Source organism: Cucurbita moschata, unplaced genomic scaffold, assembly GCF_002738365.1.
Source record: "Cucurbita moschata cultivar Rifu unplaced genomic scaffold, Cmos_1.0 Cmo_Scf00015, whole genome shotgun sequence".
In the NCBI taxonomy this organism is placed as follows: domain Eukaryota; kingdom Viridiplantae; phylum Streptophyta; class Magnoliopsida; order Cucurbitales; family Cucurbitaceae; genus Cucurbita; species Cucurbita moschata.
Window position 1 is genome coordinate 2,727,072 of NW_019268531.1, and position 22,881 is coordinate 2,749,952.

Consider the following 22,881-nt stretch of genomic DNA (forward strand, 5'->3'; position numbering starts at 1 on the left):
GTTTGTTCCCTTCTCCAACGGACGTGTGATTTCACAATCTATCGCCTCCGAATCCAACGTTCGCACTGACATTCGTTCCTCTCTCTAATCGATATAAATAGGTGATAACTTTTTTTTTTTGCAAAAAGTAAAGGATAGGGTTGGATGAAGAATGAAGATTATAAATTTGGAAGAGACGAACAGAGTTGGAGGGCTCCATGTTTGCACCCTATGTGGTGTATGAAAATGACAAACAACATAACTTCATCCACAGACCTCCCATGGCCACGCCAACCAAAACCCAATAATCAAGTTCCAACCACAAACCTCCACGCACAGCCCTACCACGCAATAACTTCGCTGCACCGAAGTATCCATCCAGTCCACCAAAATCTGCATATATTTTGAAATCACACAAATGCTCGTAAAGCTTAGAACAACAGGCAACAGAGCAGTCCGTACACTTGGTATGCCTCCCGTGGCATCCCATTCGATATGAATGCAACTAATTACAAGTACACTAGTGATCTACCAAATCCATATTTAAGAAAGCAGCAGCATTACACATGACACCACCGCCACAAAACAATACACTTTCGTTATCAGCACGTAAAGTTTCCTTGTTGAGTCCAAAGGAAGAGAGTTTCATAAACTGAGGCCAATTACAATACTGATCATTTCTGGGTAAAAACCAACCTTGGAAAACCTCCGGTACTTGATTGATTCTGTCGTTCTTTAATTCAATTTACATTATATATATATGAAATATTAAAAGAAATAAAAGAAAAGGCATGATCTTACCAGATTCTAATATATTTTTTCTGTACAGAAACTGTTGAACCAAAAAGAGGGGAAAAGTGGAAACCCCTAATCGAGAAGAATTGGAGTCATCTTGGTAAGAAGAACGAGGCATCGACATTACGCCACAGCAAAATCCCTTGGTTTACACACCACCACCCACATGAGCCATAAGATATATCATTCCCCAAGACCCAAGCCAACCCACCAGTTGTCGGACTGCAGAAGAATCCGATTGGATTTCTTCTCCTCATGTGTTGTTTCCGCGCAGTATATGAATCAAATTTGCAGCATTTGCTCTGATCTTTTCATTATTGTCATCAATCAATGTGATACAGATTCCCAAAACGCCTTCTCTTCTGGCCTCCACGCACAGTCGCTCGCAGTGGCAGCACAGGGAACTCAGAGTTAGAAGAGCATATTGAACCCCTCTTGGGGCTCCATTTCTCAAAACACAACCCAAAATTTCCACACATCCCTTGAACCGTTGCATCTCTTCGCGACCTTCCCTGCACTTGGCCAAAAGCCCCAGAACCTCCACTGCTCTATCCAGCCCAGAATTGGCAATTTTGAGCAAAATGGGAACAACCCCACATTCCACAGCCCGCAGACGGTTCCTGGGGAATGAACAAATGGCGTAAAGCGCAGTTGCAGCTTCCTTCTGCTCTCTGTAGTTGCCGTTCCGTAAGAGACAAACCAGAGAGCGAACCGCATGAGGATATGCCCCAATTGTAGCCTTGTTAACCTCCACAACCGCCAAGCTCGTCAGCATCGTGGCCGCAACGGCTCTGCAATCGGGGGACCTCGCTTGAAGAGCAGCCACGGTGTGGCCAATAGCCCCTTCTGCAACCAAACCCACTTTGTTATCATCGTCCAAACTAAGATTCAGCAACAGCGACAGACCCTTCTCTTGAAGCCTCGGATCGTCAGAACCAACGCATTTAAGAACAGCCGAGACAGCCCCGGACTCGGTCAATCTTCGACGCATAGCGGAATCGCGCTTTGAAACCCTCGCGAGTTGATTGAGGCAATCAAGCTTGGAATCGAGAGAGGAAGAAGGAGATATGAGAATCGATATTAGGGTTTGGGGCGAGGGATGAGGGAGAAATGGCTTGGACAGGGAAACAGGGTTGAAATTTGCAATTAAGCTTCTGAGAGCATGGTTTGGTATTAGGTTAGGGTTTTGAGGAAGGGGCAATTGGGTGATTGGGCAAGTCCGGTGACCGGCATCGAGCCACCGTTGGATTGAGGAACGATCAAAGGTGTGGCCGGAGGAGAGTATTACAGGGTCGGACATTATCTCCAGAGAAATAGGGCACTTAAAATCATCTGGATATGGAGCCGCCATTAACGCCAACCTTTTTGCCCCGAGAGATTTTAACAGTCAAGGTCTGGTGATGTTTTGGACGCTGCAAAAGCTCCAACACGATAGACTTCCATTACAGAGAAAGAGGAAGAAAGAGAGAGCCCTCCCTGCTCGATCTTTGTCTTATGGAAGCAAGAAATCACAGACACTTGAATTTACCCAAAAGCCCACGCACTAATTCTCTTTTATATAATATATATAAAAAATAAAACCATAATTTACATTATCCGATTTTAAAAAATATCATTATGATGTTCATATTAAAATTATATCAATATTATCAAAATTATTATCGGTGTATTTTAAAACTGTGAGACTGATGATAATACGTAACTAAACAGACCGACTATGTTTGCTAGCTGTGAGGTTAGGTTATTACAGATGATATCAGAGTCTCGGGTGGTGTGCCAGTGAAGTCGTTGGCCTCCAAGGGAGGTGGATTGTGAGATCCCTCATCGATCGGAGAGAGATGAAAAACCTCTCCTTAACATACACATTCTAAAATCATGAGGTTGACGTCGATACATAACGAGCTAAAGCGGATATCAACCAAAATCAATCATTCATATGAACAGATTCATTAAACAAACTATACTCAGCTTCACAAACTATCTATCTATGCTTTCAACACCACCAAAATGGCATATTAACAGTAAGATGGGAGAATGAAAACCAAAACACTATGCTATCGACCATCCAGCATTGTTACCGTTACATCGTTCGACGATACAATGTCGTGGCCTTCTGTAAACAAGTCCGTATCGATCGAGGCTCTCGTGGAAGTATAGGTGGGCTGTCTTGGCTGTGGCAGTGATAAAGATTCACTCTCCAGCATTAGCACCAAGGATTGCAGTGTTGGTCTATAAGCAGGAGAGTCTTGTACACACAACATTGCTACATGTATGCATTTCAATACTTCATTCTCGGGCGATGTGTCGCGAATTGATGGGTCGAGAAGTTCGATCGCTCTTCCTTCGTTCCAAAGTTTCCAAGCCTGAAAAAAGTTTTCATATTCAGTCTATGATCAACTACACCTCAACTTGCAGATTCGAGTTTCGAACAAATGATAGAAGTGAGGAACGAACTTACATAGCTAATAAGTGTTAAGTATTCAGTCGACCGAAAGCTAGTGTTCCTCCGACCACAGATTAATTCCAACAATAATACACCAAAACTATACACGTCCGATTTCACCGAAAATAAACCTTCCATTGCATACTCTGGAGCCATGTAACCGCTGCATCAAGACAATGATTAAGAACGTTAGATTATTTGGATTACTTAAGGGTGCTGCAGTATTAAGCTACGAATACTCACTATGTCCCAACAACTCGAATGGTATTTGTGGCCTCGTTTTGGTTTCCACCGAATATTCTAGCCATGCCAAAGTCCGATATCTTTGGATTCATGTCTTCGTCTAACAAAATATTGCTAGCTTTCAAATCTCTATGAATAATAAGAAGTCTCGAATCTCTATGAAGGTATAGTAGCCCTCGCGCGATTCCCTCTACGATCGACAACCGTTTTTTCCAATCGAGTAGCGCCTGCTTGTTCGGATCTGCACCATTACAACCAAGGGTTAAACAAAAGAATTCAATCCAAAATCCTAAACATTCAGTTTCTTAATAGAAAGGCCTAAGTTGCTACCGAAAAGAAACCAATCCAAGCTTTTGTTTGGCATATATTCATAGAGCAGCATCTTGTCCTCTCCTTGAATGCAGTAGCCCAACAGCCTGACGAGGTTTCGATGCTGCAACTTTCCTATCAGTATAATCTCATTCTTAAACTCTTCTAGACCTTGTCCAGACCGGACTGAAAGCCTCTTCACAGCAATTTCTTGTCCACATGGAAGCTTTCCCTGGCAAAAGAACAGAGAAAGAATGCTTAATATCATCACAAACTGAGCTCATTTGCTGTGCTTTGCAGCACAAATGCTTGGAAGACTTGGTTACCTTGTATACAGGGCCGAAGCCGCCCTGCCCAAGCTTGTTTTCCTCAGAAAAGTTATCAGTAGCCACAGCTACACAGTTGAAATTGAACATGGGCAAATCTGGCCCATTCAATTGTTCGCCTTCTATGCCTAATTCGTATGGCCCTGAAACCTGTACTGAAAACTCTCCACTCTTGCTTAGATCAAACATTGGTACTTCAGCTTTGTTCTGAGGTTTACTTGAAGCAGCAGCCGGTGAGCCTGAAAATGCAAGCATGTAAGCTCCTGAATGGCTACAATTCTCTAAGCCAAGAGACAACCAGAACAACCAAAATAACATCTAACCTTCCCTTATGCCTCTGAATTTCCATATCAGCAATGCTAATATGGCTATGCCAGCTGCTGCTCCTAAACATATCGATACAATCACACCGGTCGACAATTTTCCCTCGCCATCTCCGGTTACTAAGAGTACAAAATGTCTAATGTTAAACATTACCAAACAACATTAAAAACATCAAAACATAGCACATTTCATCAGATTTCTTTCAGCTGTCATAGACTTGAATGTGGATTTACTTTTGGATTGAAAGTTCTGAAAGCTTACTCAAATCTGAATGAGCCAGACGAATGTTTAAAGTATTCCCAACGCCATCAAATTTCTGAATATCAATTAAAGGTCCATCCCAAGTTACGCACCCAATTCCAGGAGCATCCGAATATGCAACACACGATGAACTGTTCAAACATCTATCTCTACATGAATCCACCACAAATACTCCACTTATGAAATCGGGCAATTTCACAAATGGTACGGCTACAAATCCATCTTCTTCACTGTCTTCAATAGTTCCATTTTGACTACTGTTCATTCTCTGTTGAAGCAATGGAGTCCTCCTCTCACAACCATCCCATCTATCTATGTTTTTGGGTGTAAACCCTTGAGGGCAGCTACACTTAACACGACTCGTTTCAGAACATACCCCAAAATCCCCACAAAAGTTATAGAAATCGCAATCGTGAGAAGGAAGCAAGCGAACCGTTTCCCATTTGCGATTTACTTCGTTCCATCGTTGCTGTGCTTCTTTTCCATCCCACCGGATTTGAAATTTCAGCTTATCGGAATCATTAAGTGCATGAAAAGTTACGCTAATGTTGTTTTCACTGTCGGGAAGAACCTTGAAGCCGTACAACGTCGTAGAACGCATAGTTGGAATCCCAGAAAAAATCTGCCTATCCCAGTGCCCGCTTCTCCACCATCGTTTATCTCCATTCCAAATGATAATCTGGACGGCTCCACGAGGATCCACACCCAGACAAAAGTTTCCGACAGCCGGATTTGTCTCTGATTTCCACGACATAAACATTCGTTTCTCGCCCATATCTGCGTTCACTTTCACCTCCATATTCGGAAGAAACGTATCTGTGGGGTTTATGAAGCTGCTCCAATGAACTTTCGACGAGTCATCTCCGCTCGAGAGAATCAATTCTCCACTGTTATGAAGAGTTAAATTTCTGGGATCAGAAGCATTCGCTGTGATATTGCTTGTCCAAACAGAGACGTTGTTACTGTCCAGAACGACCAAGTTCCCGTCATCTCCGATTTTCAAAACCCCATCTCTATTAAAAAGTGGCGTCTGTCTATTCGCAACCCAAATAACAGACAGTTCCTCGATCTTGTGATACCATATTCCGACATACCGTGATGAAGAATTAGTGGGGCTGAAGAATCCCAGTTCGTAGGACTCATTCAAGGATATGAGGGTTTCATTAGTACTATCTCTTAGCTCTCTACCCCTCGCAATTGAATCTGCAGCATCGCAAAACAGAGGAGAAGAACAGAGGAAGGCTGAAATGACTAAAAATTGACAAAACCCAACAACGCTTCTGCAATTAACTCCCATACCAAGATTTCTCTCAACAGAAACACTGCCGGATCAGAAGAGAAGAATAACAAGAACAAGAACAAGAAGAAATAAACAAGTTTAATATGTAAAATTCAAAGAAGAAACTTCAACGGCGGCGTATTGGTAATATTCTCCAACGAGAGAAAATGATTTGATATGAACAACCACCAATAGAAGCCTTTTAGGTGGGGGGATTAGATATTCGCTCCTAGCACAAACGGGAGACGTTTCAATGAAATGGTTGGCGCAAGCCCACTAAACGTTGCAGGCAGAAGTAACTCTCTTTGTAGGACAAGATGATATTAGAATCAGACATAAACTAAATGAGTTAATACCCTAACCACAAAGTGGTGCACCAGGTTAATATCGTGGTGCACCAGGTTAATACCCTGACTCAAAGCGGTGCCAATGAAGCTAATACCCTAACACAAGGTTGGTACACCAGACTAATACCTTGGCTCAAAGTGGTGCACCTGTGACAATGAAGCTAATATCCTAACCATAAAGGGGTGCACCAGGCTAATACCTTGACCCAAAGTGGTGCACCAGGTATTGTGACAATAGAGCTAATACCCTAGCCACAAAGTGGTGCACCACTCTAATACTCTGATCTAACGTGGTGCACCAAATAATGTGACAGTGAAGACGTTGGCCAATGAATGAATTGCGAGATTTTAAGCCCGTTATTGTTTCAAATGCTTGAGAAGAATTTAAACTAAAATAATGGCCAAATAAAGTTTAATTTTAAATCAGCGTTAATAAACTCCAAAATTAATACCCACGTGGAAAAATTGGTTAAGAATATATTATTTATTTATTTATTTTAAAGGGTAAAACTGGAATGAAGAACGGGGGAAGGAGGCGCCAACTCTGACCGCCCTAGTTGGACCGTTGTGGGTGGCGTGGAATTTAGCAACAGTGGGACCCACAGACCCCATTTTAATTGGTAGTTTACTATTTTAATGTCTTCATTCCTCGGTCACCATTATGAACAACTTTATTTGAATTTAATACATTTTATTAATCCCACTTTTCCATGTATTAAAACAAACAACTCCAATTTTAATAATAATAATAATTAAAAATATATATATATAATGCTTTAATGGGTACACCTGTTATCAATAATTGTATAATTAATTAAATAAAAATTCCAACATAACACTACAAAACAATCAATCGTGTTTAATTAATGTTTAGGTCAAGCCCTTTAAATACTGTTCTTGTCGTTTCCTCAATCCAGCAAATAAATAATTATAAATAAGGACTTGAAAAAGGTCAATTAAAGGGTCCGACCTCCTACAATTAATCCACAAATTTTTAATTAATTAATTAATTAATTAATTAATACACCATAAACAGACACAAAAATGGCCGGTTCATTGTTTGGTTTACATTTTTACACGACACAAATTGGAAATAGGACTAAAACGGTCCATCTTTCCACACACACACACACACAAAAAATACTTTCTAATTAAAATGTGTTTATTTGAAATATATATATTATATAAATAAATAAACTTATTCCTATTAAATCTTATTATATGTTGCAATAATTTAAATTCATTTTTGTAATCCCGTGCTCAAATTTTGACATTAAAAGATCTTAAATATAAAAATCATGAAAATAATCTATGTCGTTGAAAATGCATATATATATATATATATAATATAATGAAATATTGTTAGAGTTTATGAATCACGAGGATGAATATTATAACATTTTTGACTTAGGGAAGAAACTTGGAAATGTCATAATTGCAAGATTTTGTCAACGCATAAATCGCCTCTTTCGTTTCCATTTCTACCATTTTTGCGTTTACATTTGGATTTGCAATAGTTTTTCGATGAATATAATATTATTTAACTATTCATGCCGGATATAATGTTTAATGTTCGCCACGTTTTTTCAAATTACACGGTTACAAAATATAGTTTTTAAAACAAATATTATTTTAATTAAAAAAAATAGTAGCTGAATAATTTTGGAAGAAAGAAGGAAGACAAAGGTATTGTCTGTAATTTAGCGGTAATCTAAGTTTTATTTAAATTTATTTTCTTCCAATCATATATAAATAAAAATAATAATAAAAATATTTAAATATGGACGATTCAAAATCAAAATGCTTTCTTTAAAAAGAAAAAAAAAATTATACCCAAAATTAAAAAAATTAAAGAACGTTTTGAATCATATAGGAATAATAAGGAAAGTTGTGAAAATCAAATCAAAGAATAATACCTAAGAAAGAAACTTCGAATCCCTCTTAAATATCATGCAAACACGTCATGACGTGTGACTTCCCAAAATGGGTGCCCAGGAATTATCACAATTAATGGCTTAAAATATAATTTAGAAAAAATGGTCATATTTTCATTACTTTTATACCCCTAACTTTCCTATTATTGTGCGTATGCAATATAGTTTCATTTATATTTATATTCAATACATACAGTTTTAAATCTATATCCGATCTTAATTAGTGTTATTAGCACAATCGAATATGAATTATGGACGTCCACAATAGTATGATATTGTCTATTATAAGCTCTCGTGACTTTGTATTCTTGAAATGATTCTTATTATAAACCCATGATCAACTTTTTAAAAACCCATGATATTGTCTATTATAAGCTCTCGTGACTTTCATTTATATTTATATAGGTATTGTTTGTATTCTTATTATAAACCCATGATCAACCCCTTAATTAGTGGACGTGGGACTCATCTCTCAACAATTCTCCCTTTGAACAAATATGTAAAAGCTCATATCTACAGATATTGTTCTCTTTGGACTTGCCTTCCCCTTAAATATTTAAAACACATATGCTACGAGAAGGTTTCCACACTCTTATAAATTGTGGTTTGTTCTCCTCCCCAACCAATGTAGAACATCACAATCCACTCCCTTCAGGGCCCAGTGTCCTCACTGTCACTCTTTCCTTCCTCCAATCGATGTAGGCCTCCCTTTCGGGCTTCCCCTCAAGTCTTTAAAACGCGTCTGCTAGGGAAGGTTTCCACACACTTTTATAAATGGTGGTTTGTTCTCCTCTCCAACCAATGTAGGACATTATAATCCACCCACTTCGGGGCCCAGCGTCCTCGCTGACACTCTTTTCTTCCTCCAATCGACGTGGGACCACCCCCAAATCTATTCCTTTGGGGCCAACGTCCTTACTAGCACACCATCTCGTGTCTACCTCCCTTCGGAGAACAACGAGAAGGTTATCACATTGTCTGATGTCTGGCTCTGATACCATTTATAACAGTCCAAATCCACAGCTAGCAGATACTGTCCTTTTTGGGTTTTTCCTTTCAAGCTTCCCCTTCTGCTAGGAGAAGGTTTTCACACCCTTATAAATGATAGTTTGTTCTCCTCTTCAACCAAAAATACGTCATAAAGACACTCCTGAGGCCTATGAAACCTATGAAACCTTCGAATAAAGCACACTACTTATTTGAAACTTGAGTCACTTTTGACTACTCCTTAGAGGCTTACAATTTGTTAGTTCGAAATTTAAAAATGGTATGTATTTTTTAATTATAAACTCCGTATAGGATTTGTAATGCTCATCTCTCAACCATACTCGAGCTGCATTCCGACAATTCAACCTTTAACAAAATAAACTTGCAAACCAGGGGAAAGGAAATGAAAAACCCAGAATTCTTCGCCCACAGAATCGGATTCATTGATTGTGGCCACAAATTGTCTCCAACACCCACTTGCCACTAAAATGATCACAATACGTAGCGTACAATAGCGAAAAAAATCCCCGTCTCCTTCTCCCCCTTTTCCATGATCTTTCTTTGTGCCAAATACAGGGAAAGAACGAACCCAAAACCCAACTTGATGCCCATACGTACCCTTTGCATAATATTCCCTTTAGCTCCAGGATTTGTCTTCAATGGGCCACCCTTCATTAATGGCCGCTCCCTTCCAACCCTCTGTTCAAACCCCTTTTGAGTTTCCTCTGTTATATAAATGACTCAAGTAAGTGTCGTAAGCGAGTGAAAAATGAAGAAATTGTGCGAGCTGTGCGACTGTGTGGCGACTGTGATATGCGAATCGGACCAGGCGAGGTTGTGTTGGGGGTGCGATTCCAAGGTCCATGGCGCCAATTTTCTGGTGGGGAAACACTTGAGGGTTTTGCTCTGCCATGATTGTCAAGCCCCCACGCCTTGGAATGGGTCTGGACCAAAGCTTGTGGCCACAGTTGCGTTTTGTCAGAACTGTGTCGAGAAAAACAGGCGAAACGGGAAGACGGCGCAGCGGAGAGGAAGAAGGCGAGTGGGTGAAGAGGAAGGACGTGGGAGCTCTAATGGCGGCTCTGGCGGTGGCAGTGACAGTGACGATGAGAAGGAAAATCAAGTGGTTCCTTGGTTATCACTTTCCTCTCGCTCTTAGTCACTATAATTCCCATTGTAAATTAATTAATTAATTAATCCAATTACTTCTTACCACCTCTTTTTATGAATAAAATTACGTGTCCTCCAATAATTTCGCTTATTCATGGTTAATCATTTCCGTTTTTCAGGGTAAAATTTGGATAAAATAATTTGAAGACTTTCATCTGGGATAATTATTCTTTGACTATGCCTTCCACACATTTGAGGATTCTATTGACATAGCTAAGTTTAGGGCAGTGTTCTGATTCCAGTGAGATGAACATGACTCTCACAGTCATAACTTTATTTTGGGCTTCTCCAAAAGACCTCAGGCCTAATGGAGATAATATTTCTTCGTTATAAACTCATGATTATTTCTTAAATTAGCGACCTAGGACTTTTATCCGAGACAAACATTAAGTTGTTGCTATATAAAACTATTATTGTATGTTTATTATAAAAAAAAATATTTTTAATAAACGGAACGTTCGTAGCGCTGGATTCGGCCCAATATTGGAACGGCCCAAAGAAAACATGATTGGAGTCAACGTGTTGGTTGACCTAAAGGAAAAAATAAATCCGTAAACACTGGATTATGCACGTCCAGTTGTATAGTTGGAATATGGATAAGAAGGTGACCTAACACATAACCCACCAGAAATGGGACAAATGGGTCCCACCATGTGAGTCACACCAGCCACATATACATATATATATATATATATATATATATTTCCTAAAATAAAACCGGTTTTTAGATATTTTAGTAAATTTGAACAAAAATCCGGTAGATTCGAGTGGGGAGAGGGGGCGTTAATTTTGCCGAGTATATAGCACTAATATTCCTATTTTTTTAATTTTGATATTTTCCTACGTGGCACCACCTGGGTCGTTCATTTTCTTTAAGGAAAAAAGTTACTGCATGTGGGTCCCACATTTTTGGCCGCCAATTTTGACCTCATTTTAAAAACGGATAATATTAGTGTTCATATCTCTCTTTCTGTACGGTATAAAGACAACTTTCTTCCCAACAGATTAAAAACAAATTGTGCGATAAATAGTCACGCGCTCTATTATTATGTTCTCCTCCTCCTCCTCCTTGATTCTCTTTACCACTGTTCAAATAAAACCCTAGGTTTCTACTTTTTGTGTTCTAATGGCGGATTTGGAGAATCAGGATAGGGGGCTTGGGAATGTTGTTGTTGGAGAAGAGGAGGAGAAGCTTCTCGAGGGGGTTACGTTAGTGGATTTCGATATGTTGTGTTCTACGGTGGCTATGCAGACGCAGGGTAAATGGGCGAAGTTGGAGACTACTCATGATGCTCCTATGGAACCCGATTTGGGGGGAGTTTTTAGGATGTGGGAAGGTGAACTACTCGATTGCTTCGATGACCGTCGTATCGCTATCGAATCCACATGGTTAGACTTGTTAATCCACTTTTTCTTCTCTACTTTCAGCTTTTTCAGGGATTTTCTCTCTCTCTCTCTCTCTCTCTCTGTTGTTCATTGAGAAATTTGTCCACCGATCGACGGATTTTTTTTCCTTTTTTATGTTATTTTTTCCTCTTAGGGCGAGGAGATTGGTTGCTTGGAAAAGAAAAAGAAAAAAGGTTTTGACCATGATATTATCTGTTATTAGTTGGAATATGTCTTTCAGGCCTCACCTTGTGATTCTAAAAAAGTTAAATCAATAGTTTCTGTGCACAACTTTTCCTCATGGTCTCCGAGTACCTGTGGTTGGTTGTCATTATGCAACAGGGGATGTGTATCTTGCCCTGCTTAAGTTCGAACCTGTAATTATGATTGTTAATTGTCTATGAATGGAATATTTACTATATGTACGACTTTTTTTCTACATCGAAGTAATTGGTTTTCACCCCAAGTATTCTCATAGCTTGTATTAATGATGCAGCTGGCCGTGTCACAGATTTGGGAAGAATATGGCAAGGGCTGGTTTTGGCTCTTGTTTTCTTCAGGTAAACTTTTTCTTGGCTTCTTGAAGCTTTAAAAGGAGAGGGGAAGAAGTTAGAGTCCAGATTACACTTGTCTTTGCTCATCAAATTTTCGTAATGGATAGTATACAATTTGCCATAATTTTGAAACCATTTGCAGGGAACGGTTTATTTATCTCTTGCTCTCGGTGCTCTGTGCAACTTCATTGCCTTTTTGGTCACAAAACGCCATTACTTTTTATATCCAGCCATTGCTTTCACCATTTCAGCAGTTACATATTTGGGGTTCTTCCGAACCCAGATGAGGAGGAAATTCAATATAAGGGTGCGACTTCTTTTTTCTATCAGCCTTTTGCTGTTATCTGTTTCTTATTTCTACTTGATAATTAATGGATTCGTAACACATTCTATTTCAAGCATGCTACAACCTTAATCCTTAGAATGGAGATGCAATAGAACCTCCTCCACGTGAGCCGTACCATCTCTATTCTAGACCCAATAGTACCGAACACTGTCAACCAACAGCTCCAAAGGAGGTGAGCTAACTTGCAAACTCAAAACCATTGATCCAGGTCCTCCTCGTGCCTCCTACAGAGAGTGCACCATTGAGAGAAGCATAGGATGAGTGCCTTTGAATGCAATCCACGATAATATGACTCTCCCATGTAAAATCTGCCATGCAAACCACCTTAACTTTTTTAGAATTATAACTTTATAGGGAAGAAAAATCAAGGGCAACAATGGATGGAGAAGGAGAGGAAAAAATATGCAAAAGAAGAATCGAGGGACCAAATCCTAACACCCCTTCTCTTGGAATAGCATGCTGGTCTTGAAGAAGAGAAAAAATTCAAAGTTATATTGGTTTTGTTGGCGAATGGCAATAGGTGTTTGATCATTGAACTATGCTCGAATTGATAAAAAAAAATATATATATATGAAGACTTCAAATCAAAATAATTCCATTGTCTTCCTTTTTATTATTAGATTGGGTAAATGAGTTGATAGTCATAAGTAGCAAACGGAAATCCATGAAAATTCTAACGACTATTAGTATTTCTTGTATCTTAGAACGTGTAATTGTGTGTAGGGAGAAACTAGTATGAGAAATATTACTAATAGTGTGGAGGGAGACTCCTACGACACAGTTTATTGATAATGTGCACGGGGAGACTAATAACATATAGTGTGTGTGTGAAAAAAGAGATTAATGAGAGAGTACATATATGGATAACATGAGCAAGCTTGGGTTACGAATTATATATTCGGCTGGCGATTTCTTGGTACTTATGTGTAGATTAATATTAATTTTATGATTTAGGGAGGAGATAATTCCTTGGATGATTGCATCTACCACCTGATCTGCCCCTGCTGCGCCTTATCTCAGGTCTGTCTATCAGTTTTTGCACATCAAAACCTTATATTCGTAGGTCATCACTGAAATACTTGTAAATGTGGAGCAGGAATCACGAACGCTGGAAATGAATAATGTCCAAGATGGCACATGGCACGGTCGAGGGGACACAATATGTATAGGTAGTTATGGTGAAGCCAGCCGATTTGTGGAGCTAAATCCACCTGATCCTGTGTCAACCAAATCTTCTGAAGCCTGTGGCATTCTAAAGGATGTGGCTAATCATGATCACTCTTGAGTCTATGTGTGCATGTAGCAAGACGTCGGTTGCTCTGCCTAGGACATGCTTTCGGGATTCTTCGTCTGATTCATTGCCGAAGGTACACGGCACACTGCCTTGTTTCAGCAACTTTGCCCTCAAGGGATGAGGGTTCAGAAATTTGAGCTGCTACTGTTGCTGCTTTACTTTTGGTGTGTTGCCCTCCAGAACTGGTTGGGCTGCGGTTGGTGCAATGGGATGTGGTTTGTGAACCTCGATATTAGAGGTTGGGGGGTTGAAATGACTCCTCTCTTTTTTTTTCCTTCTTCGATACAAGAACTCTTCTAAAATTGTATATACCATACCAAAATTTTATGTATGGAGTGGGGTGAGTTAATAATCTTGAGTTACGGAAAAAAAAAGTTATTAACTATTGTAAGATAATTGTTTAGGAAATTGTTATAGGAAGATTTGTCAGAGTTGCTTGGATCCGTTGTACTATAAATGCTTATGAGATGTATGTGTTTTCACAATAATAAGCATACGTGCTTAAGTTCTATTATTCAAAAGTCCTCTCCCCTTAAATTGTTTTTTCACTTTCGTTATTTGTTTCTACGTATTTTTGATGGTGGATCATTTCCAACAAGTGCTGGCTGTTTAGATAATTTCTTCCTAATTCAATAAAATCAAAACATTCTATGCAATGACACTGTGAGATCTCACTTCAGTTGAATATGGAAACAAAATATTCTTATAAGGATGGGTAAACCTTTCCTTAGCGGACGGGTTTTAACAAAGAGGACAATATCTACTAGCAGTAGGCTTGGGCCGTTACAAATAGTATCAGAGCTAGATATCGGCCGGTGTGTTAGCGAGGAGGCTGAACCACGAAGTGGGTGGATTGTATGCCAGCAAGGACAATGGCCTCAAAGGGGAGTGGACTAGGGAGTTCCACGTCGATTGCAGAGAGAAACGAGTGCCTCAAAGGGGGATGGTCTCAAAGGGGAGTGGACTAGGGAGTTCCACGTCGATTGGAGAGAGAAACGAGTGCGCAAGGACACTGGAACTCAAAGGGTTGGATTGTAGACCCGTTTTAAAAATTTTGAGGAAAAGTCTAAATAAGACAATATTGGTGGACTTGGGCCCCGAATGGAGAAGACATTTGGCCCAGATAGATTGTAGACTTATTTTAAAATTCTCGAAGAAAAGTTCAAAGCGATAATATCAGTAGTCTTGAGCAGCTAGAGAAGCTAACCGGTACATTTTATGTTATAAAAGTACAGTAAGAATATTGTATTTGCAGCTTTAATACACCAATTTTACAGGCTGGTCACGCCGTTGAATCATCAAAAACCCATAATCAACCACCAAATCCCAAATTTTTAATTTGTTGTAAAAATTACAAATCTAATTAACTGATCCTTTTCGACCGTCTGCTGCTATTGCTATAGCTATACTCGGCTACCGGTCCTTGTTTCCGATCCACTTCCTCGAAATTCTTCGGCCGCCAAAGGTGCCATCATAGCCCCCGCATACGGCGGAGCCCTCGCTGTATTTTGGACTCCATAATACATCTGTTGGCTAACGCCGTCGGCGGCGATCCTCGCCGCCTCCGCCTGTGGATCGTAGCCACTCACTGGACCCATTCCTCCTCCGTACACTTGCCCCCCCATTGTAACTGGGTGATGATACGCTAATGGCACCTGACCCCCACCCACCGGAGGGAACTGTTGAACGTACGGAGACGGAGGCTGGGTCGGAATATGCTGGACAGGAACATTACCAGGCGGAATCTGACCTGGAAGAAGGTAGACGACCGGTTGATGACCCGGATAATTTGAACCCGGGAAATAATGCATCATCGGGTTATTCGGAAACCCGGTCGGTTGAGAGAACGGCATCGCCGGCGGTTCACAATTCTCCGGCGTTTTATCCACCGCCTCTGCCCTCGGTGACGGCGTATCGGGCCGAGTTTTAACCGGTGCAAGACTGGGCATCGAAGTCACACAAGTCGCCGATGGTACGAAAGGGGATGGCGATTCAGGATTCGAAGCCGAAACATTCTCAGACGGATTGATATTAAATCGACTCTTCAATTTAGGTTCTCGTGATTGAGTCGAAGCATCTTCCTGATTGTCGAGACCGAACAAATAGTCCGGTACTTCAGAGACGATGGAATAAACCTCCGACCGACCACGCTCGAGCTCCGGCACTGGAGCGCCGCCGTTGAGAGCGTCAAGAAACCAGTGATCCCGATTTGTGGAGCCGCCGAGGAGAGAATTAATACTACTGGCTCTGGAATCTTCCCCTCTCGGAAATAGAAACAATCGCAGCCTATCCGATTTTGGATCATGATTCTGTACAAGCCGATCATACTCATCCATCATATTCTCCACATCTTCATCCGTCGACACTGAAATCAAGGCGTCGAGATCTTCATTCGGAAGCTGGTACTTTATGTTCATGTTAATTGTCCCTAAACAAACAAATTCAATTCGCTTTTCGAATCAAGAGTTCCAAATCCCAAATTGAATGAAAAAACAGAGAATCGAAGTTAAACTTGCCGGTGATCTTAGCGAGTTTGGCGAGGAAATAGGAGAAAGTAGTGGAACGTTGAACGGCGACAATGCGAGTCTCACCGCCAACGTATCGGAGCTGATTATCATGCGGCCGGGGTAAGATATTGCCACCGAAACTGCACATGAATCGAACTCGAGCATGTGGATCGCGAAAGTGGTGGTCGAATCTCGGCGACGATGCACCTGAGTCGGTGGCGTTGGAGTCAAGTTCCGACAGATGAATCGACGCCATTTTCAAGCTTGAAGAAGAACCAGAACTGCAATCCTAGAACAGTTCTGAATCAATTAAGAGAAATAAAAAATAAAAAATTAAATTACCGAAACTACGAAGGGAATTGTTCGAACGCTTGACGTTGAACTCAATCGAGAATGAAGGAGGAGGCGGACGCTGCTGGACTCCACTTCAGCGCTCAATTATTTCCACATAGCCTTTTAATTTATTTCTTCTTCACCGTCCTGGGTTCGAGTGGAGCCCACGCCCCCTCTCGACTAATTGTAATCTGTGACCTGGTGGACTATCCACCAATGGCTATGCTACTGCCGCCCCACCAATCATCATTTAGAAATTCAAGGGACGTCCTCCAGTCCCACCATGACCTGGCACTCGGCCCCACCATCCACGTGTTTCGCACTCATTCCACATCACTTGATCAACCTCTCGTGTGAGTGCCCGCACCTGAACTCTTTCTGCTATGAACTACACACGTGTGAATTAATCTCCTGAAACCATTCGTCATGTCGTTTCCTTACCTTTTTTTCAATATTAATTAATATACATTTTCAAGTCGAAAAGTCAATTCTACCCTCATCATTAGTTCACTCTACTCCTTCACATTAAGTGGATAATGACGCAAAACAATAATTAATTATTAATCATTATTTAAAATAGCGACACTGTGGACGGGAATCTGTGTGGCAGTATATTCTTATTCATATTTATAAGCTTTAAATAAAATGAGAAATAAAAATAGAACTTAAATAGGATACCATCTACCAACTAATATCTATTGAGAATAAAATAAAATAAAATATACTATCAATTATAAACTAATTAAATATTATAAATAAAATGAAATATACTATAAATCAAATCATAAAAGAAATAATATTAAGATATAATATCTAAGATATATTCTATGAATAATATATTTTTCAAATATTATATCTCAACACTCCCCTCAAGGTGGAGAGTGTATGTTAATCACATCCAACTTGTATTTACGGGTGTAGGTCAATAACACCCAAGTTGTCTTTGAGAATAGAGGGTAGGTCAATAACACTTTTGTCTTCCCAATAGTGTAAATAGAGAGTGTAGGTCAATAACACTCAACTTGTTTTTGAGGAGAGAGTGAAAATATCTGTAAAGTTAAGTCTAAACAAGTATTTGCTGATGATCGGGACACATTGATTTGATTTTTAGACTTTCAATAAATTATTGAATTTACAAAAAAAGATGCAAACCTAAAAAATAGACCGCGTTCGTTTTAGGTTGACTTTCAAAAAATTATTGAATTTAAGATACAAAACTAAAAAATATAACAGTGTTTGATTGGTTTGCATTTGTAGACTTCGCAATCAATTATTGAATTTCATAAAAAGATGCCAAACTCAGAAATTGACGTCTTTGATTGGTTTGCATTTTTAGACTTCTCAAGAAATTATTGAATTTCCCAAAAAGACGCAAAACTAAAAAATAGACCGTCTTTGATGTATCTCAGAACTTGAAGAGCTGCTTCTTAATTTATGCATAAATGATTCACTCTAGTATTGGTAATTTGTTCCATTTAATTTGATTGAAACGAGTGAATATCCTGATTAATCAGAGTGATGAATATAATAAAAAAGTGTTAAATAAACATCCGAAGTTTTGAAGTTGGATAACAACACCAAGATCGAAGCTCTGGATCACTTGAGAGGTTGTGAAAGAAAACACGAACATCTTGAATATGCCACTTTTAAGCTTGGTGAGAAATTTGAAGATGTTTATAACGTATTCTTGATATTGAACGATCGAGAACAGTTTGCCAACCACAGTTCTCAATCTAGTAGAGGTCTAGTAGAATGATTGAGATTCAAAAGGAATGGCGATCACTTGGAAGCTATTGAAAGCACGAAGTTGTGGTTGTTGTGATATTCGATTGGACTTATCACGATGGATGATTGGTGAGTGTAAATGCTTCACTGATTGAGTTAGGGTTTGACTTTGGCTCAGATGTCAAACCCTAACTTAGTATTGGACTTATCCCGATGGATGATCGGTGGCTGTAAAGGCTTCACTGATTGAGTTAGAGTTCGGCATCACCGTTTGGCTTTAATACCAAACTCTATCCAGAGAAAATTTTGATATTTAAGAATATCAATGTTAAGATACGATAAATAAAATATAAATTAATTAAATATTAAAAATAAAATAAAATATACTATAAATCAAATCATAAAAAAAAAAAATATAATATCTAAGATATAATATTATATCTCAAACAAACTTCATTTATTTTGGATTTTTGAAAGTTCACACGTTCATGAATCATATTATTACGTCCTTCAATTTACGGCGCGATTTCTTGTTCTTCTGTCCATTTGCACATGTCAAAATCAGTCGCTTAAATCTTCGCTACTTTTCATACTCTGCAAACGCATTAATCTATTGATTTCCGGGTACTCTTTTCCACTCTGTTCGCATCCCATTCTTCACGTTCTTCTTCCTTGCATTCAGACTACGGGATTTGGATTCTTTCGCCAGCAAAGCTGTGTGTCGCCTCTCCAGGTTTCTCACTCTGTTCACTAAATTATCATTTATTTCCCACGTTTGTTAATATTTAATCCCGATTTGATTACAATTTGTTATTGCATTCATATGGCGTTCATTGTGGAATCTCTCTCGTCTGTTTACTTTCTTTGAGTTTTGCAATAAAACCCCAGGTTTTCTTACGAATGTAGAAACTCACGAAATTAAAAGTTCTTGGTCTAATTTATAATAAACGGGGTTGTTGTCAATCTTGCGAAGACTATTTCCAGGTATGGAAATCACCAATCCTCTCCATAAATTTTCTGCTAAAATTTCGTGCATTTTGTGCTGGATTCTCTTTTCACAGCTCATCTTTCCTGTTGACCAACCTGTGTATTCAATGCTGTTTCTTCACGCTCGCTCTCCTGATTCTGAGGATACTTTGCATATAAGAACATCAATCCCATTGCTCACTGAGTTATCAACATTCTTTTCTTCAGTTATTTTTTTAAGACTTTTCTTTGTTGTTTAGGTATAGGGATCTATCATGACTGGTTCTACTGAAGAATCTGGGGCTCCAGCGAGGACTGGGGTTTGTTCTTATCCCTTTGTTCCTCATGTTTATGTGTAATTAGTAGAGCCAAATTTTTGCTTGATTTTTATTTGAATTTTCTGTGCAGGGGAAGTTTACAGCTCTGGCAGTTTGCTGGGTTCTCGGCTTTGGTTCCCTCGTTTGTTGGAACAGTATGCTAACTATTGGAGATTACTATTATCTATTGTTTCCGGTAATCATAATCAACCTTATGACTCTGATTTGTGTATTTTAAACACTGATTCTTTCATTTGTTGTGTTGTTGGTTTTAGTCAATCGATTAGTTTCCTTTTAGCTTTATAGAGTAGAAGATTTCCAAACTTGTGGGAAGATCTGAGACTTTCATGTTTTTCAAAATTTTGATTCGTGTTATCTCAAGTTACTTCAGTTGAAGAATTATAATCCTTACTTTTTTGAAAATTTGAAGGATTATCATCCTTCAAGAGTACTCACTCTCGTGTATCAACCATTTGCATTTGGAACCATTGCAATTCTGGCATATAATGAAGCAAAAATCGATACCCGATGGAGGAACATTCGTGGATACACTCTCTTCTTCATAAGTTCTGTGTTGCTTATAGTTGTAAGTAATAGCCGCTGCTTTCTAAATTGAAATGGACACATAATTTCATATGAGTTAAAGTTGACTCTGAACTTTTTGCAATAGTTGGATTTGGTCTCCTCTGGAAGAGGAGGGATTGGACCATATATTGCTCTGTGTATCATCGTCGGTTCTTTCGGTGTTGCCGATGCCTTCGTGCAAGGTGGGATGGTTGGAGATCTCGCTTTGATGTGTCCTGAATTCATCCAGGTCCTTTTTCAGTCTCTTAATTCTTATTGGGCGAGGGGCATGAAGTTTGGATTTTACAAGTTGTTCTTTTGTCACGGCAGTCTTTCATGGCTGGATTGGCTGCCTCAGGAGCTCTAACTTCAGGGTTGAGATTGATCACAAAAGCTGCATTTGAGAACGTCCATGATGGTCTTCGTAAAGGGACGAGTATGTCAATTCTATTCAACCACTCAACATTCAGCTTATAAACTGTGTAGCCCAGTACTTGGCTATCAGTTCCTTTAAACATGTGCAGTTCAAACTATAACTTCGTGCTTCTTTAATGTTTTATGCAGTTCTATTTCTAGCGATATCTGCTGCTTTCGAGTTCCTTTGTGTTATTCTCTATGCGTCAGTCTTTCCCAAAATCCCACTAGTGAAGTTCTACCGTAAAAAGGCAGCCTCTGAAGGATCGAAAACCGTGTCAGCTGACCTTGCCGCTGCAGGCATCCAGCTTCAACTAAACCAAGTGTGACATCCTTCGCTATGTTTTTTCAATTATAATACCAAAAGAAAATCCTGATTCTTATTAATAGCTATTTTTAATCTTCACAGGGAAACAAAACTGAAGTACTTACCAAAAAGCAACTTCTTCAACAGAACATGGATTATCTTTTGGGCGTGTCACTGATATACGTTCTCACATTGTCAATATTTCCTGGCTTCTTGTATGAAAATACTGGAGAACACCAATTGGGTTCATGGTAGATACTCACTCTTGACACAATTAGATATATTAATCCTTGAAGAACAACACCATATTTAGTGTCTTGTGCTGCTGATATGTCAGGTATCCACTTGTTTTGATAGCAATGTACAATGTGTGGGATCTGATAGGCAGATACTCACCTCTCGTCAAATTTCTGAAGTTGGAGTCGAGGAAGGGCCTCTTGATCTCAATTCTGAGTCGTTTTCTACTAATCCCAGCGTTTTACTTCACAGCAAAGTATGGTGATCAAGGGTGGATGATCATGCTCACTTCCTTCTTGGGATTGACCAATGGCCATCTTACAGTTTGTGTTTTTACTGCAGCACCTAAAGGCTACAAGGTCAGTTGCATAGCAAATAACTTAACAATATCCTTTCATTTTGCTGTGAATCTGATATATATATATTTGTGGTTTTTTGAAGGCACCTGAGCAGAATGCGTTGGGGAATATGCTTGTCATGTTCCTTTTAGGAGGCATTTTTGCAGGAGTTTCCCTTGGTTGGTTGTGGATCATTGGAAATGGCAGCTTTTGAAGCATTAGTTAAACTTCATTTGATGAACAAAGTGGAGATATCTGTTTATGAATATGTTTGCAGGATGAATAGCTAGCTTTAACACCCACTGTTTTTTCCTTTTTTTTTCCTCTTCACATTTCGATTTTAAGAAATAGGATTATATTTGTTTCTTGTTTTTTCCCCGCTTATTCTAATTGTAATTATATCAGCTGGATTTTAAACCTTCCAATGGTCAAGTGACATGTTACCGCGTACTCCAAGTTGAACGTTAATATGGCTCTAACGTAATAGTTTAAGTTTGTCCACCTCTAATAGATATTGTTCGTTTTGATTCGTTACGTATCGTCGTTAGTCTCACAGTTTTTAAGACGCGTCTAGGAGAAATTTTCACACCATTATAAGGAATATTTTGTTCTTCTTTTCGACCGACGTGAGATCTCACAATCTGTAATATATCCCTTTGTGGTCCAGCGTCCTCTTTGGCACACCATTCAGTGTTTTGACTTTGATACCATTTGTAAAAGTAGCGTCCTCCTTGGCACACTGTCTAGTGTCTAGCTTTGATACCATTTGTAAAAGTAGCGTCTTTCCTGGCACACCGCCCAGTGTTTAGCTTTGATATCATTTGTAAAAGCAGTGTCTTCTCTGACACATCGCCCAGTGTCTAACTTTGATATCATTTAGCTTTAATATCATTTGTAAAAGCAGCATCTTCCCTGTCATACTGCCCAGTGTCTAGCTTTGATACCATTTGTAAAAGTAGCGTCCTCCCTGATACACCGCCTGCCTAGTGTCTAGCTTTGATATCATTTGTAAAAGCAGCGTCCTCCCTAACACACCGTCCAGTGTCTAGCTTTATATCATTTGTACAAAGGGCGTGGAACCTTCCTGGTCAATGCTAAAAAAAAAATTAAAACAGTAAGTGGGCTGGATTATGTGCTCAAGTCCTTCCATGGGCCTATTGGGCTTTGGTCGTCCCCATCCTGAAATGGGTATGATA

General features: G+C 39.3%; 6 protein-coding genes across 7 annotated transcripts; 3 read left to right on the forward strand and 3 right to left on the reverse strand.

The window, feature by feature from the left end:
* Positions 1–416: 416 nt before the first annotated feature.
* LOC111453362 (U-box domain-containing protein 8-like) lies at positions 417–2,308 on the reverse strand. The gene has a single exon (XM_023094430.1). It carries the CDS (start codon positions 2,123–2,125, stop codon positions 1,028–1,030), a length of 1,098 nt encoding a protein of 365 aa, XP_022950198.1. The 5' UTR covers positions 2,126–2,308; the 3' UTR covers positions 417–1,027.
* Positions 2,309–2,680: 372 nt separating this feature from the next.
* On the reverse strand, positions 2,681–6,243 carry LOC111453347 (G-type lectin S-receptor-like serine/threonine-protein kinase B120). Its single transcript, XM_023094407.1, has 7 exons — positions 4,681–6,243; positions 4,419–4,538; positions 4,096–4,334; positions 3,791–4,001; positions 3,461–3,701; positions 3,233–3,380; positions 2,681–3,137 (listed from the first exon to the last, which is right to left on the reverse strand). The coding sequence occupies exons 1-7, from the start codon at positions 5,975–5,977 to the stop codon at positions 2,829–2,831; spliced, it is 2,565 nt and encodes an 854-aa protein (XP_022950175.1). The 5' UTR covers positions 5,978–6,243; the 3' UTR covers positions 2,681–2,828.
* Positions 6,244–9,996: 3,753 nt separating this feature from the next.
* Positions 9,997–10,386, forward strand: LOC111453480 (putative zinc finger protein At1g68190). Its single transcript, XM_023094599.1, has one exon. It carries the CDS (start codon positions 9,997–9,999, stop codon positions 10,384–10,386), a length of 390 nt encoding a protein of 129 aa, XP_022950367.1.
* A 1,026-nt stretch (positions 10,387–11,412) lies between these two features.
* LOC111453800 (protein PLANT CADMIUM RESISTANCE 10-like) lies at positions 11,413–14,468 on the forward strand. The gene is made up of 5 exons (XM_023095034.1): positions 11,413–11,786; positions 12,280–12,343; positions 12,480–12,644; positions 13,638–13,703; positions 13,780–14,468. The coding sequence occupies exons 1-5, from the start codon at positions 11,524–11,526 to the stop codon at positions 13,966–13,968; spliced, it is 747 nt and encodes a 248-aa protein (XP_022950802.1). The 5' UTR covers positions 11,413–11,523; the 3' UTR covers positions 13,969–14,468.
* Positions 14,469–15,279: 811 nt separating this feature from the next.
* On the reverse strand, positions 15,280–16,927 carry LOC111453836. Of its 2 annotated transcripts, none has more exons than XM_023095096.1 (3): positions 16,854–16,927; positions 16,494–16,765; positions 15,280–16,405 (listed from the first exon to the last, which is right to left on the reverse strand). In XM_023095096.1, the coding sequence occupies exons 2-3, from the start codon at positions 16,738–16,740 to the stop codon at positions 15,381–15,383; spliced, it is 1,272 nt and encodes a 423-aa protein (XP_022950864.1). In that variant the 5' UTR covers positions 16,741–16,765; positions 16,854–16,927; the 3' UTR covers positions 15,280–15,380. The 2 variants fall into 2 exon arrangements, with proteins under 2 accessions (XP_022950864.1, XP_022950863.1); XM_023095095.1 differs by having other exon boundaries at positions 16,494–16,773; positions 16,827–16,906.
* A 2,118-nt stretch (positions 16,928–19,045) lies between these two features.
* Positions 19,046–22,125, forward strand: LOC111453546 (equilibrative nucleotide transporter 3-like). The gene is made up of 10 exons (XM_023094681.1): positions 19,046–19,275; positions 19,769–19,828; positions 19,917–20,021; positions 20,256–20,411; positions 20,496–20,639; positions 20,720–20,825; positions 20,954–21,126; positions 21,213–21,361; positions 21,448–21,706; positions 21,789–22,125. The coding sequence occupies exons 2-10, from the start codon at positions 19,784–19,786 to the stop codon at positions 21,897–21,899; spliced, it is 1,248 nt and encodes a 415-aa protein (XP_022950449.1). The 5' UTR covers positions 19,046–19,275; positions 19,769–19,783; the 3' UTR covers positions 21,900–22,125.
* The last annotated feature ends 756 nt before the right edge of the window (positions 22,126–22,881 follow it).

Excerpts from the sequence above, each read along its gene's own strand:
- LOC111453362 (XM_023094430.1), bottom strand. The coding sequence starts at position 2,125 with ATGGCGGCTCCATATCCAGATGATTTTAAGTGCCCTATTTCTCTGGAG.
- LOC111453347 (XM_023094407.1), bottom strand. The coding sequence starts at position 5,977 with ATGGGAGTTAATTGCAGAAGCGTTGTTGGGTTTTGTCAATTTTTAGTC. Across the intron at positions 4,335-4,418 it reads ATTCAGAGGCATAAGGGAAG|GCTCACCGGCTGCTGCTTCA; the intron begins GTTAGATGTTAT and ends TTGCATTTTCAG. Across the intron at positions 3,138-3,232 it reads ACTTAACACTTATTAGCTAT|GCTTGGAAACTTTGGAACGA; the intron begins GTAAGTTCGTTC and ends AACTTTTTTCAG.
- LOC111453480 (XM_023094599.1), top strand. The coding sequence starts at position 9,997 with ATGAAGAAATTGTGCGAGCTGTGCGACTGTGTGGCGACTGTGATATGC.
- LOC111453800 (XM_023095034.1), top strand. The coding sequence starts at position 11,524 with ATGGCGGATTTGGAGAATCAGGATAGGGGGCTTGGGAATGTTGTTGTT. Across the intron at positions 12,645-13,637 it reads GGAGGAAATTCAATATAAGG|GGAGGAGATAATTCCTTGGA; the intron begins GTGCGACTTCTT and ends TTTATGATTTAG. Across the intron at positions 13,704-13,779 it reads CCTGCTGCGCCTTATCTCAG|GAATCACGAACGCTGGAAAT; the intron begins GTCTGTCTATCA and ends AATGTGGAGCAG.
- LOC111453836 (XM_023095096.1), bottom strand. The coding sequence starts at position 16,740 with ATGGCGTCGATTCATCTGTCGGAACTTGACTCCAACGCCACCGACTCA. Across the intron at positions 16,406-16,493 it reads CAAACTCGCTAAGATCACCG|GGACAATTAACATGAACATA; the intron begins GCAAGTTTAACT and ends TTGTTTGTTTAG.
- LOC111453546 (XM_023094681.1), top strand. The coding sequence starts at position 19,784 with ATGACTGGTTCTACTGAAGAATCTGGGGCTCCAGCGAGGACTGGG. Across the intron at positions 20,826-20,953 it reads TGGTCTTCGTAAAGGGACGA|TTCTATTTCTAGCGATATCT; the intron begins GTATGTCAATTC and ends TGTTTTATGCAG. Across the intron at positions 21,707-21,788 it reads CAGCACCTAAAGGCTACAAG|GCACCTGAGCAGAATGCGTT; the intron begins GTCAGTTGCATA and ends GGTTTTTTGAAG.